The 16527-nt window shown below is 43.3% G+C and overlaps 1 protein-coding gene across 1 annotated transcript in view; it reads right to left on the reverse strand.

Annotated features, from left to right (window-relative positions):
• Positions 1-502: 502 nt before the first annotated feature.
• LOC311245282 (cytochrome P450 2D4-like) overlaps positions 503-16527 on the reverse strand; it is a gene marked incomplete at both ends in the record, with an annotated part of 29890 nt that continues 13865 nt past the window's right edge. The window contains 4 exons of the mRNA XM_084335118.1: positions 503-702; positions 2466-2610; positions 6183-6284; positions 13324-13409. Of these exons, the coding sequence (XP_084191244.1) occupies positions 503-702; positions 2466-2610; positions 6183-6284; positions 13324-13409 (533 nt within the window). The remainder of the gene's footprint in view (positions 703-2465; positions 2611-6182; positions 6285-13323; positions 13410-16527) is intronic.

The raw sequence follows: 16527 nt of genomic DNA on the forward strand, positions 1-16527 counted from the left end.
AACACTGCCAGGGTTAGGGGTTCCATTCCCTGTGTAGCTCAGTGGGTAGAGCAAGGCACTAACACTGCCAGGGTTAGGGGTTCCATTCCCCCTGGAAACACCCACACCAACAGGCACTTCTGATAAAAGCATCACAATGTGGCATATTGATTCAAACCTTTATTTATTCTCAAAATTTACATTGAGGTTTTACCCTCATTTGCAATGCCGTTCAAACAGTTCAGAATACATATAAAATGGAAGGAAACACAAATTCCAATCTAGCATCATTGTGATATATGGCGAAAATTGTCCTTAAAGATAAACAGATACCAATGTCTTATTTTGTCTTTCTGATAGAGAAGACCAACCCAACTTATCATACAGGATGCAATGATAAGTGCCGTAAGTACGGTAACATAATCTAAGAGAAGAATTATAGATCTGACTGACATGCGGTAGGGTTTAGGAGGTCTCTCTGAGTCTAACTAACATGCGGTAGGGTTTGGGGGCCTGAGTCTAACTAACATGCGGTAGGGTTTGGGTGCCTGAGTCTAACTAACATGCGGTAGGGTTTGGGGGCCTGAGTGATCCCAAAGACTGGCCTGTAGTCTGGCTGTCCTGCGTCCTCTGGCCAGACGAACTGGAACCTCCTCAGCAGAGTCACCATGATCAGGAAGAGTTCCATACGAGCCAGACCCTCACCGAGGCACATACGAGGACCTGAGAACATCATCATCATCATCATCATCATCTTCTTCATCATCATCATCATCATCATCATCATCATCATCATCATCATCATCATCATCATCATCATCATTCCAGCCAGACCCTCACCAAGACACATAATTCCAATTACACATACAGAATCTGGTGAAAAAGGTTAAACTTAAGTTGGGTTTTCATTTTAGGAACAAGTCTTGTTTTTCTGTTAATGTCAGACGGAAAACTGTGGAAGCGACGTTCTTGCCTGTTCTTGATTATGGATTGATTGATTGATTGATTGAAAACTTTATTAACAGATTGCAGAATGGGTACAATACAGTACAGCTCAATACACACAATTGTTAAGGGGATGCAGACCAGAGAAAGACTTTCGTCTTGTTTACATCAGGGTCCCCCATTTTCAATTCATCAGGACATATATGACATACATGACATACAGATAGTCAGTAGTGCTACATCTATACATTTATGACATACCAGATTTGCAAATACAGTACTGTTTGTGATACAGAAGGAGTCAGGAAAAGGGAGTATATACATTTGACGTAGAAACTGTACATTGGAGGAGGTTGGGTGGGGGGGGTTGGGTACACTGGGATATTGACAACCATACTGGGTAATCTACATTGGAGGTGGTTGGGGGGGGGGGGGCACACTGTATAAACAAGCAAACTGTACATTGAGGGGGGGGGGGGGGGACACTGTACAAACAAACAAAATTGTACATTGGACTATTGACAAAACCATACTAAGTAAATGACTGTACATTGGCAAAACTGTACATTGAGGGGGGGGGGGGAGACACTGTACAAACAAACAAAATTGTACATTGGACTATTGACAAAACCATACTAGGTAAATGACTGTACATTGGAGGGGGTTGGGTTAGGATATTTACAGGGGCCAGTGTTGAATTGCAGTCTCCCGTAGGTGTCCCTTGAGAGAGGTTTTGAAAGTGGGTAGTGATCCACATTCCTTTACAGCTTTGGGTAGGGCGTTCCACATTGATGTGGCATAATTGCGAAATGTGTTTAGTCCCTTATTTGAGCCGAATCTGGGTTTGACATGATTTGTGGAGCTCCCTCTGGTGTTGTGATCGTGGTATTCACTGACCTTTGGGAAGTATTTTGACATGTACATGGGTACCTTGGTCGTGTAGTGTATCTTGTAGACCAGGCCCATTGCAAGTTGCTGTACTCTGTCGTCTACTCTAAGCCATCCTAGGTTGTCAAAGTGGGCAGGGGTGAGGTGGGTTCTAGGAGTAAGGTCAAGCAGTAGTCTGACCAGTTTGTTTTGAGATGTTTGTAATTTTGTTTTTAGCGCCTTTGAGGTGCTTTGGTACCATGAGGTGCAAGCATAGTCGTAGTACCCCTGAATGAGTGCTCCTGCCAGAGTCTTCAGGGTATTCTTGTTTACCAGAGAGGAGATCCGGTACAAGAATCGAGTTCGTTGGTTGACTTTTTTTATTACATTGGATGCCATTTTGTCACAGGAGAGATTAGCCTCTAGGATGGAACCCAGGTAGGTAATTTCATCTTTCCTTGTGACAATATTGTCACCCACTGTAACTGAGAAGCCGCCGGTCTTGCTGAGTTTGTTATTTGAACCGAAGAGAATGGACTCTGTTTTGCCCATGTGTAATGATAGTTTGTTATCAGCGAGCCATATGCAGATTTTGCCTAGTTCCGTTCTGAGGGTTTTTTCAACCTGCATCATCATCATCATCATCATCATCATCATCATCATCATACTCTTACCGACAGAGAAGGGCATGAAGGCATCCAGTTTGAGCAGCTCTCCCTGCTCGTTGAGGAAGTTCTCAGGGTTGAACTCGTGAGGGAACTTCCACTGTCCCTCCTCGAACAGAACCGAGGAGAGGTTGGGGATGACCACCAGCGTTCCCTGGGGAGGGAAGCAGTGTGTGGTAAAGATGGATGAGAGCAGTATGAGGTAAAGATGGATTATTTGCTGTGACTCCTGTGAGTAAAACATTAGGCAATGTTGATTGATTGAAGGCTTTCAATACACAGGAGCCAATACCTTGGGTATGTACAGTAGTATACATGATCCTAGTGTCCTACCTTGGGTAAGTATACATGATCCTAGTTTCCTACCTTGGGTATGTAGTATACATGATCCTAGTGTCCTACCTTGGGTATGTAGTATACATGATCCTAGTTCTAGAGTTGTATGGGACCCCCGTGCTAAGCCTAAAGGCCTCTTAGGGCGGCACTTGAACACACGCAGTCTCATCCCAAAAAGTGACCAAATGAAACAACTGCTGATAGAATCAAATTTAGATTATTTATTTTTGTCTGAAACCTGGCTTCACTCCAACTCCCCAGCTGCTGCTTTAACGGTAACCGGCTATAATATATTCAGAAAAGATCGGCCAAATGATAGATGGGGAGGAGTAATGTTCTATGTTAAAGACACCATCCACTGTACCCAGATCAACTTTACAAATGATGATCTGGAATGCATTGGTTTAAGCATTACCCCCAAATGTCATTTATTGTCCTAGGGCTCTACCGACCACTGGATTCAAAAGCCATCTTTTTCGACCAGCTAAACTCTATACTTAAAGAATGTAACCTTGATAAAGAAGTACACCTAATGGGAGACTTCAACATAAACTGGGAAGATAAACATGGAAGAAATCTCACAACCAAATACAATTTTGTGCAGATGGTCAAAGGACCAACCAGAATAACAACCAAATCCCAGACCCAAATCAATCTGGTGTTCAGCAACAAACCAGAGAGGATCACCAAAACATTCAATTTTGTCACTGGCCTATCCGATCATAACCTGACTCTAGTATCTAGAAAACGATCCCAAAATAGATTTACTCTGTCTACCTCCAAAAAACAAACCCATCTCAGAATACCAAAGGCTGATCAAGGTGACTTTGATGAAGCAATAAATAAAATTCACTGGAGTACGATACTAACAGGAGCAGATGTAGAAACGGAGAGTCACCTGTTCCTCTCCACGATCAAGACCACCATGAACAGTTTCCTAAAAGAAACTAAATCAAAACGTGGACAAAAGAGCACCCTCCCCTGGATAAACAAAAATCAATGAAAGATAGAGATCAGGCCCTTAAAATAGCTCTCAAGTTTAAAAAAGAACATGACAAACGTAGATTTACAACCCTGAGGAACAGAGTAACAAGAGAACTGAGGCAGACAAAGGCAGCTCTCTTTATTGGCATTATAAATGAAGCTAAAGGAAATAATAAGATGATATGGAATAACATAAAGAAACTGACAGGGAAAGACAGAAAAAGCACAGGAAAAATATTAGAACTTCAATTAAACGGTTGTGTAACACAAGACCCCGAACAAGTAGCAACAGCTTTTAACACCTACTTTGTTGAGTCAGTAAAAACACTAGCCAGCTCTCCACCCACTGATGTTCTACATACAACACCAGTCGATGAAACACAACCTGTCTTCTCCATGAAGGAAGTCTCAGAGCCCCAGATGCTCCGAATTCTAGGAACAATCAAAAGCTCCTTAGCTAAAGATGTGTTTGGGTTGGATTCCTCAAACATCACAGAGAGTCTCTAGTGAGCCCCATCATCAAAATGGTCAACACCTCCTTTCGAGACGCCATGTTCCCACAGGCCTGGAAATCAGCCATTATCACTCCGATTTTCAAGGCAGGGGATGCTACAGAGGTTAGCAATTACCGACCTATTAGCATTCTTCCAGTAGTATCAAAGATAACAGAGAAGTGCATAGCAGAACAACTCATCACTCACCTTAATAACACTCCTTTCTCACTCCACCCCATGCAGTTCGGGTTTCGAGCGAAACACTCAACCAAAACAGCAAACTGCTTCTTTCTGGAGTCAATCAAAACAAAGATGGACAAGTGTGGTGTGGTCGGAGCGGTGTTCCTTGACCTGAGAAAGACCTTTTAAGCTTTCCAGGTTCAACTTTTCACCCACGGCAATAAAATGGATGATATCATATCTCGAGGGTAGGACACAACGTGTCAGGATTAACAACATCACCCCCCTTGAAATATGATGTCGGGGTGCCTCAAGGATCGATCCTGGGACCTTTGTTGTTCAGTCTGTTCATAAACGACTTGCCCTCTGTCTGTGCTGGCACAACAGCCCAGATACAGATGTATGCAGACGACACAGTGATTTACGTGCACGCAAACAACAAAACTCAGGCAGCACAGAAACTGAATGCAATAATGGCACACACAGTAAAATGGCTCTCAGAAAACTGTCTCCACCTCAACGTAAAGAAAACAGTCTGCATGTTCTTCGAAAAAAGATCATCTGTAACACCTGACCCAGACGTGTTTGCAGCAAAGGAGAGGCTTGAAGTAGTCAAAGATTTTAAATACCTTGGAATAACCTTGGACTCAAACCTCACCTTCGAAAAACAGGTAAAAAAAGTCACACAGGTCGTAAAATTTAACATAGCCAACTTTAAATACATCCGAGACTGCCTCAACATGGAAACAGCCAAACTCTACTTCAATTCAGTAATTATGTCCCATCTGACATACTGCATAACCAGCTGGTCTCAGACCTGCAAAACCACATTGACACCAATTCATTCAGTTCATAAACAGGCCCTGAAGGTGTTGGACAAGAAACCCTTTCGCCACCACCACTGTACCATCCTCCAAAAACATGCCCTGCTAAGCTGGGAAAACATGCTGAAACTAAAAGATGCCAGCCTGATATATAAAATCACCAGAACAGTGCTAGAGGGAAATGTCATCATCCCAGGGAGAAAAAGCGCATTTAGCAAATCAGCCTTCTCGATCAGAGCTGCAGAGTTCTGGAACACCATCCCATCACACATCTGCAGTACTAATACACTCAGGTCCTTCACACACACACACACTCAAATCATGGCTGTTACAAAATCAGGTCTGTGACCATAACCATTAGCAAGTCACATCACAGTCCAGCTGCCCAGCCCCCGTATGCTTGCCTACTAGCCTGACTGTCCTTATTGTGATTATGTGATTTATGATTATGTATATGTGTGCATATGTGTGATTATCATATGGTGTGCCTGCCATATGTGTGCCTGCCATATGTGTGCCTGCCTATACAGTGTTTATACATGTATAGCTTTGATTTGTCCCTGTACACTGTTTTTTTTATATTTTTTTATATATTTTTTTATATAGATGCACAAAATGCAGAGTGAATGTACAGAATATGTTTTTAACTATTTTTATATTAGCTTTAATATCCTTCTATTTTTTTCTGTTTCTTTTCTGGCTTAAACATCTAACCCAGGGACTACAACTGAAAACTAGCAACCCTGCTAATGTTGGCATATTTACAGTTTTTAATTTGTATTCATTTATAAATGTATAAACTGTTGATTGATATGCACTGTCCCTGATCAAATAAACTGAGTAAACTAAACTAAACTAAACTAGTTTCCTACCTTGGGTATGTAGTATACATGATCCTAGTGTCCTACCTTGGGTATGACGTATCCCATGAGCTCAGTGTCCCTGGTGGTGGAGTGGAAGACACTGAGAGGCAGCGTGCTGGAGAACCTTTGGGCCTCCTGAATCACGGCCTGCATAGAGAGAGAGAAGGAGAGAGAGAAGGAGAGAAGGAGAGAGGGAAGGAGAGAGAGAAGGAGGGAATGAGAGAAGGAGAGAGAGAAGGAGAGAGAGAAGGAGAGAGAGAAGGAGAGAGAAGGAGGGAAGGAGAGAGAGAAAGAGAGCTATATCAACACACCTCATCCCATCCTCTGAGTCTTGCTCTTTACCACTAATCTCTACTATGTATTTATCTACTATGTCTATACTACTAAAATTATTGATCTTTTTCCCCCTCCTTTTTCCTCCGATTTTCTCCCATCCCAATGTTAGTCGTTATGCCAATTCCCAATCCCCTTCCTGGTCGCTGCGCACTTACCCCCCACAGTCGGTCTGGGAGAGTGGAGGCTATCACGTGCTTCCTCCGACACACGTCCAGCCAATCAACCGCTTCTTTTCACCTGGCAGCGCGGATTCTCACTGAGAGGGCGTAGCGTGTGGAAGGATCACACTATCCCACTTAGATCCTATCCGCGCTTAGCAGGCGCCCCGACCGAACTGTAGGAGTCGCTGTTTACAACGACCCGGACCCACCCCGCCAGCTTCTCCCACCCTCTAATACTGCCAATTGTATTAGTGTGAACGGCCAGCGAAGCTGGTGACAACCCCGGAGCTGTGAGCTGGATTCGGGGGCTGGTGACGAACGCAATCTCCGTTACGCCACCTGACCGGCCTCTACTATGTCTATACTACTATGTCTATACTACTATCTACTATGTCTATACTACTATCTACTATGTATTTTGCTAATATGTCTATACTATCTACTGTGTATTTAGCTACTATGTCTATACTACTATCTACTATTTATTTACCTACTATGTCTATACTACTATCTACTGTGTATTTAGCTACTATGTCTATACTATCTACTGTGTATTTAGCTACTATGTCTATATTATCTACTGTGTATTTAGCTACTATGTCTATACTACTACTATCTACTATGTATTTATCTACTATACTACTATCTACTATGTATTTGACTAATATGTCTATTAGGGGTGGGAATCACCAGAGGCCTCACGATACGATACTATCACGATACTTGAGTCACGATACGATAGTATTGCGATACTAAATATATTGCGATATGCTGAGTATTGCGATATTAATATTGCAATATATTGCGATTTATTACCTTTTTTTCAACTGCAAAGTAAAACTTTGTCAACATGTTTTATCTAATAAAATAAAGTTCAGTCTGTTCATCTCACTTCAATCATTTTGATTGCAGAACATGGTATTTTCTCAAGCAGACAGATGTCAACACTGTAATCTGTGTTGCATGTACCCAGGGGTGTAGCTCCAGATTCTGGGCCCCATGAAAGAATGTATTTGTAGGCCCCCAGTGAATGCGAGGGCGCGTAAGCGCGTGAGCGGAATTTTTTTTTGCCATTTTTTTATTGATGAAAACGCATAATATGGTTTTTACCTATACATTCGGATCAGCAGTTTAGCACCTGCACTGTTGGTGGGTGAGCCTAGTAAAGGATGTCGCATTGCGTTCATCTTCAATGAATGGACCAATGCAATAGTCTACCAAAGCCCCCCCTCTCTCTATATATATCTCACACACACACACACACACACACATACACACACTTCAGAAACAAACATAGTATCAATGAGAGCATCAATAATACACCTGAGTGATGTCTAGTAAAAAAAAAAATTGTTGGCCCCCCCCCCCCCAGTGCTGGGCCCTTGGAATCATCCTAAGCTACCCCCCCCCCAGCTACGCCCCTGCATGTACCTGACAAACTGAACTGTTTGTATTACAGTCATATTCCAACTTAACTGAATGCACACGTGTGCGTGGACTACTGTACTATTACAGGTATTGAAATGAACAATGCAACTTCCTTATACAAAAAAAAAAAGAAATACAAAAAAAAGAAAGAACGATTTTTTTTTATAAATAATTAAATATCGATACTTGGCGTCCCTGTATCGATACAGTATCGCCACGCAAAGTATCGCGATACTACTACGTATCGATATTTTCCCCCACCCCTAATGTCTATACTACTACTATCTACTATGTATTTATCTGCTATGACTATACTACTATCTACTATGTATTTTACTAATATGTCTATACTACTACTATCTACAACTGTATGTATTTGACTAATATGTCTATACTAATATCTACTATGTATTTGACTAATATGTCTATACTACTACTATCTACTATGTATTTATCTACTATGTCCAGGCCACCGGGAAAACTCCCTGTGCTCCCGATGGCCAGTCACATCATTTAGACACCTTGCATGTTAGGATTTCCTTCAGATTCATGTTGGCATCCATGTATGGCCAAGGGGTGAACAATTGTCAAATCTGCCATTTAGAAATCCAAAATGATGTAGGTTAGAGTTATCCGATCCGAAAAAGAATCGCATATTTGAATTCCCCACAAAAAAACACATATTTTAGACACCCCACTCGATTGATTTTCCAAAAAAGAAAAGTATGGCCCGCCCTAATGTAGCTACTATGCTACTATGTCTATACTACTATCTACTATGTATTTTGCTACTATGTCTATACTACTATGTACTATGCTACTATGTCTATACTACTATGTATTTTGCTAATGTCTATACTACTACTATGTATTTTCTTACTGTCTATACTATCTACTATGTATTTTGCTACTATGTCTATACTATCTACTATGTATTTTGCTAATAGCTATACTACAATCTACTATGTATTCTGCTACTATGTCTATACTACTATCTACTATGTATTTTGCTACTATGTCTATACTATCTACTATGCATTTAGCTAATATGTCTATACTACTATTTACTGTGTATTTAGTAGGGATGTCCGATATTATCGGCCTACCGATATTATCGGCCGATATCGGCATTAAAATGTGATATCGGAAATTCACATATCGAATAATTTTTTTTTTTTAACATTTCTGTAACCTTTATTTACCCAGGCAAGCAAGTAAGAACAAATTCAGATTTTATTTATTGTCAAAAGTATGCATAATGTTGTGTTAATTCCACAACAAGAGATATGTAATGTTAATTACCTGAAATTATAAAAACATTTGGGGGGGGGAAACCCTGCATATATCGGTATCGGTTGATATCGGTTGATATCGCTATCGGAAATTAAGAGTTGGACAATATCGGTATATCGGTATTGGTAAAAAAGCCAATATCGAGCATCCCTGGTATTTAGCTACTATGTCTATACTATCCACTATGTAAGAGATAAGAGATATTCCTTTATTGATCCCCTTGGGGAAATTCAGGCATCATAGCAGCATGGGGGGGAGGGGGGGAGGGGTACAGGTAGTAAAACAACACAGTATACAGGTAGTAAAAGACAACACAGGCAGTGTAAACAATTTGATCAATATGGTCAATATAATTTACTATCTGACTAGCTGAGGAATATTCACATTATTCACAGTGTCACATGAGGTGCAGTATGCAAGAGGTAGTGTTATAATAATTTACTATCTACTGAGTATACATTAATCAAAGTACCAGGGTAGTCTACTTTGTCCCCCTTGGGTTCCTATAAGTCCCAGGTCAATGTCTGGTAGCAGTCGCTGTCGCTGCCCCCTGTTGTGGGGCCTGGAGGCTGCTAGTCGCTGCCCACTGTTGTGGAGCCTGATGGCCGCTGGTATGAAGGACTGTCCGAGGCGGTTAGTTGAGTGTCGGGGGGGGATGAGTCTGTGGCTGAACGAGCTTCTCATCTTGACTAGCTCGTCGTAGAGGGGGTGGTAGGGGTTCTCCATGATGGCATCCAGCTTCCTTATCATCCCCCTCTCTACCATCACCTCAAGTCTAGGTAGCTCGACTCCCACCACGGAGCTAGCCTTCCTCACCAGCTTGTTGAGCTTGTTGGTGTCCCTTGAGTTGATGTAGCCTCCCCAGCATGCCACAGCATAGAAGAGGATGCTGGCCACAACAGACTGGTAAAAAGACTGCAGCAGTTTGTTGCACACATTGAAGGACCTGAGTCTCCTCAGGAAGAACAGCCTGCTCTGTCCCTTCCTGTAGAGGGCCTCTGTGTTGTCCGACCAGTCCAGTTTATTGTTCAGGTGTACCCCAAGGAACTTGTATGAGTCCACCATCTCCACATCCACCCCTCGGATGGAGATGGGAATCGGGGGGGGCCTCTTCTTGCCCCTCCGGAAGTCCACCACCAGCTCCTTGGTCTTACTGGTGTTGAGTTGGAGGTGGTTGCTGTCGCTCCACCCCACAAAGCTCTCCACCAGGGCTCTGTACTCCTCCTCATCATCGTCGGTGATGTAGCTTACGATGGAGGAGTCGTCTGAGAACTTCTGCAGGTGGCACCCGCTGGAGTTGCGGCAGAAGTCTGAGGTGTAGAGGGTGAAGAGGAAGGGTGACAGCACAGTTCCCTGGGGGGCGCCGGTGTTGCTCACCAGTACGTCAGACTGACTGTCCTTTAGTCTGACGTACTGTGGCCTCTCAGTGAGGTAGTCCTTGATCCAGGCCACCAAGCCGTGCTCCAGCTGCATCGCAGAGAGCTTCTCCGCTAGCAGTGACGGCTGGATGGTGTTGAAGGCGCTGGAGAAATCAAAGAACATGATCCTCACTGAGCTGCGCGGCTTTTCCAGGTGCGTGTACGCTCTGTGGAGCATGTAGATGATGGCATCCTCCACCCCGATGTTTGCCTGGTATGCAAACTGCAGGGGGTCGAGGGAGTCACGCACCAGGGGCTTGAGGTGTTGCAGGACCAGTCTCTCAAACGTCTTCATGACGTGTGACGTCAGAGCGACTGGCCTGTAGTCGTTGGGGGTGCTGGGACGTCCCTTCTTGGGCACCGGGACAATGCAGGAGGTCTTCCAGAGCTGGGGCACCCTCTCCAGCCTCAGGGAGAGGTTGAAAAGATGCTGGAGCGGTGCTGCCAGCTGCTCTGCACATACCTTGAGCACCCTGGGATTGGTGTTGTCCGGTCCTCTGGCCTTGTTTACATTAATTTTGGAGAGCTGCCTACTGACCTGACTGGTTGTGATCGTCAGGGTTGGGGGTGGTGGGCAGTCTGCTGGTGTTGGGGGTGGGGTGCCGTTGCTGATGGGTGTGGGGGGGTGGGGGGTGGGGGGGCTGCTTTGTAGGTGTGATCTGGTGCTGGTGTCGATGGGTGGGGGGAGGGGTGTGGGGAGGCCACTCTGGTCAAAGCGGTTGAAAAACGAGTTGAACTCGTTTGCACGCTCTGGAGGGCCCTCCACAGCTGTGCCCTGCTGTTTGAAACCAGTGATCTTCCTAACCCCCGCCCACACCTCCCTGGTGTTGTTGGCCTGTAGTCTGCCCTCCAGCCTGTCCTTGTAGCTGACCTTGGCTGCCCTTAGCTCTTTTTTGAGCTCCCTTTGGACAGCCCTGGCCTGCTCAGTGTCCCCTGCCATGAAGGCCCTCTTTTTCCTGTTTAGCAGGTGTTTAATGTCCTTGCTAATCCAGGGTTTATTGTTTGAGAAGCAGCGTACCCTCTTTGTGGGTACGATGCTCTCCTCACAGAACCTGATGTAGTCTGTGATGCAGTGGGATAGTCCATCAATGTCATCACCGTAAGCCCTCTCAAACATATCCCAGTCTGTCGACCTGAAACACTCCTGTAGCTCCTCCTCGACGTCGTCAGACCACTGTGGGACAGACATGGTGGTCGGAGGCTGTCTCTTAATGAGAGGCGTGTATGTGGATACAAGCCTCACAAGGTTGTGGTCTGACTGGCCGAGGGGGGGCAGGGAAGTCGCACTGAAAGCCTCCTTCACGTTAGCATACAGGAGGTCCAGAGTTTTGTCTCCCCTGGTTTTGCAGGTGACATACTGGGTGAAGTTTGTCAGGGTCTTGTTCAGTCTTGTTCAGTCAGTACTTTGCTACTATGTCAATACTACTATATACTATGCTACTATACCTATACTACTACCTACTATACCTATACTACTACCTCGACTTCCACTGCAATGCCGATGACACCCAAATCAGCACAAAATCCTCCCATAAGCCACCCCTCGGTCACATTGAGTCCTGCTTATCTGAAATAAAATCCTGGCTCACCCATAACCTCCTCAAACGCAACAGTGAAAGGACACAGCTATTCCTCATTGGCACCAAATCCACCCTCATACCCTGCTATGTATATATGAGAAATGTATCAACAAAACTATTATAAGCGTGTGTGTCTTATCTAATAGCAAAATATACCTTAAACACCAATGTACAAACTCATCTGAATACATTGACCTTTTGACATGAAACTGTATGACCTGACACCTTTGCATGAAACATCCTGACTCTGTACTAATTCATCGGAATACATTGACCTACTTAAAGTGTTCATGGAAACTTGTCACCTCTGCATAGAACATCTTGTCTGTACCCTGAGCCCTGAGTTGAAAACCACATACGAACACCTATTCTATTCTCTGCATATAGGCTCTGATGTTCAATGCTCTCGTGGCACATCTCCTTCAGCAGATCACCTGTTCTGTCCAACTGTGTCCAGCTGTTTTGCTCCAGCTTCTCAAATAAAACCAACAACGGAACGTCCATTTGTTTCCTTTTAATCTTTATTTCATCAGCTCTATCGAATCTTTTATCATAGAAATATTTCCATTACACTTATCACTGGATCTTTTAAACAGGTCACAGTGGAACAGTAATATCATACTTTTCCAATGTTTTACCTGCTCTACCACTGCACAGTCAGGCATTTTATTTTGAAAGTGGTTACCAGTGGTTACAGGCAGCCATGTTGGAACTAACTAACCAACCCTTCTTACAAGGAATGTAGAGAATGTGCCCTATATGGCAAGTAAGGTAATGCTATCTGTTTCTTATACAGTAGTTTGAATCAAGTATGTGAAAGTTCCTTTAGAGTCTATCACTCTACCTGCATGTATGGCATCTTGTGTCTGTTGTCAGAACACTGTACCTGCATGTATGACATCTTGTGTCTGTTGTCAGAACACTGTACCTGCATGTATGGCATCTTGTGTCTGTTGTCAGAACACTGTACCTGCGTGTATGGCATCTTGTGTCTGTCTTCAAAGCTGGCCTGATCCTTCCCCTCCAACACCTGGTCTATCTCCTGTTGACAACGCTCTGAGAGAGAGAGAGAGAGAGAGAGAGAGAGAGAGAGAGAGAGAGAGAGAGAGAGAGAGAGAGAGAGAGAGAGAGAGAGAGACAGAGAGAGAGAGACAGAGACAGAGACAGAGAGAATGAGAAAGAGGGAGAGAGAGGAGAGAAAGAGAGCGAGAAGGAGAGAAAGATAGAGAGAGTGAGGAAGGAGAGGTACATGGAATCAGTTTCCAGATTATGTTACTCAGTGTATTTCCATAACTGATTACAGTTTTTAGTAGCTAATCAATAAACTCTGACAGATTATGTTTTTTATAGTAACCCAACCCTGCACCCGTACCATTCCCCAGGGCCGTTAACCCAACCCTGCACCCGTACCATTCCCCAGGGCCGTTAACCCAACCCTGCACCCGGACCATTCCCCAGGGCCCGTTAACCCAACCCTGCACCCGTACCATTCCCCAGGGCCCGTTAACCCAACCCTGCACCCGGACCATTCCCCAGGGCCCGTTAACCCAACCCTGCACCCGTACCATTCCCCAGGGCCCGTTAACCCAACCCAAGAGAGAGAGAGAGAGACGTATAGAGTAAAAAAATAAAGAAACATCCAGAGTTCATCACTCCTCTCTCTTAGGAATGTAGGTGTACTGTATTATAATAATGATATCATTACTGTATTTTAATAATAATATTAATACTATTACTGTATTTTGAAGACAGTCTAGAGACTAATCATGCATTCGGTCAGTCCTCGTCAAAAACATGAGTTTACCACGAGGAGGTAAATACTGTTGTATCCTAGGAAGAAGAGAATTGTCGAGTTTGCAAACTTTGAAACCCGATCGGTAATAAGATTTAAAAAAGAAGTGAAGAATGAAACACTTTTGAGGTAGTTTATTATAAAAAGTGAATGAACAAGGTATAAAAGTAAATAAGTATAATAGGTAAAATAAACAAAGTACTAGTTCTCGAACACAGAGTGGTCTGACCGGCCGGCCAAGTGTGCTCCAAAATGTAAAAAAGTGACGAGATCCTCCTCCCCTGTTCCCTTTTCTCCCTCTCTCCATGGCACATCATATAATTGGTGTGTGTGCGTGCGTGCGTGTGTGTGTGTGTGTGTGTGTGTGTGTGTGTGTGTGTGTGTGTGTGTGTGTGTGTGTGTGTGTGTGTGTGTGTGTGTGTGTGTGTGTGTGTGTGTGTGTGTGTGTGTGTGTGTGTGTGTGTGTGAGAGAGTTAAAGTGGGGGGTTCTGGCCTGTGTGTGTGATAAAGGGAGGGAGAGAGAGGGAGGGAGATTTATATGTGTATGTGTCTTATCGTTGGTACTTAAACTCTACCTGGCCCCGTTTCTTATCCCGGGATAATCCTAGGCCAGTCATAATTTAGTCACTTGTGGCATTTCGTGTCAAATTAGTTGAGTTAAGGCTATGTGTTCCGGAGCTGTTTAAATGTGTCTTGGGGGCAGATGAGGATATTACAGCGTGTGTGTGTGTGTCTTGGGGGCAGTTGAGGATATTGCAGCGTGTGTGTGTGAGTTTTTATGGTCACTGATAAGAATCTGTGAGTGGCCATCTGGCTAGCTAGATGTCCGTAGAGAGAGAGAATTTGACTTTAAGGGAAACTGGGGTTTGTATGGTGGAGTGATGGGAGAATGTCTCTGCTATAAATGTATGTGATATACGTGTCATATTTCAACAGAATGTCCCCAACATCCAGTATGACAGCTTTACTGGGCTGTTTGGTGACATAGTTACATGTTAATCTCACGTGACACCAGCTTGCATTGTCAGGCCTGTCTGCCTGAATACTTTTACCAACGGATTTCCAGTTCCGCGTTCACGTTCTGCGCTCTGATTGGCCACTGACGTTTCTGGTCGCGTCAATCGTGTGACGGCAAGTTCTGCCACCGGTTAAGCTTAGGCACTCTTTCGAAGTTGGTTAAGGTTAGAGTTTGTCTTAGAGCAGGCGATAGAACACCAGCCCTGATTCCAAACTCTAATCTTAACCAACTTCGAAAGAGTCGCCTAAGCTTAACCAGTGATAAACTAGGCGTTAGGTAGTTTGCTGCTGTTCGAGGCGGAAATGGGCGCGTCACACGATTGGGCACACATGTCACATGACCAGAAACGTCAGTGGCCAATCAGATCGCACCAGAAACGTCAGTAGCCAATCAGATCGCAGAAGGCGAACGCGGAACTGGAAATCCGTTGGTAAAAGAATAGACGCGGCCTGTCTAGCATGAGCTCACTTCTTCTACAACAGAATATGCACTCAGCATTAATATAGTGTAGGATCGCCCCCTACTGGACTGTTCATTAGCAACAGCTTCTAACAGGTGAGTAGTATCATCAATATAATGTAGGTCAGTATCCATAGGCAAGTATTACTAGTTAACTTAACTTTACAAGTTCCAATAGCTAGGAGTTTACAAGTTGTGACGTATCAGTGACGCTTCACCTTTTGTGGTGCAAACATACTTTATTAAGAACAAGGAGTATCATGAGAAATATGATGTTGACATGCTGGGATTCGTATGAGTGAGTCTGCTGCCTTGCATCTGATTGGTCCTGACTTTACAATCGAACTGGTGCACGTAAACTCTGTCTGTCTGTCTGTCTGTCTGTCTGTCTGTCTGTCTGTTGTCTGTCTGTCTGTCTGTCTGTCTGTCTGTCTGTCTGTCTGTCTGTCTGTCTGTCTATCTATCTATCTATCTATCTATCTATCTATCTATCTATCTATCTATCTATCTATCTATCTATACATAAAACATTTGTATACTATATATATATATATATATATATATATATATATATATATATATATATATATATATATATATATATATATATATATATATATATATATTAGGGCTGTCAAAATTAATGCTTTAACTTTGGAGATTAATTTAAATGATTTAAAGCATTAAAATAAATGTATGTATAATCTATGGAGTGAAAAATCTTCAATCTTAGCGCCGCGGATATAAGAAAGAGGTCTAGCTGAGTCAATGTTGATGGTTTTGTTGAACATTTGTATTTCACAGGAGAGAAACTGTATTTAAAGAAAGCTATTAAAATAGTATTTGAATCTAAATATACTTTCTTTGTGTTGATTTTACATTAATTCCATGATTTTAGTAAGTAA

Source organism: Notolepis coatsorum, assembly GCF_963971535.1.
Source record: "Notolepis coatsorum genome assembly, chromosome: 18".
NCBI lineage: Eukaryota > Metazoa > Chordata > Actinopteri > Aulopiformes > Paralepididae > Notolepis > Notolepis coatsorum.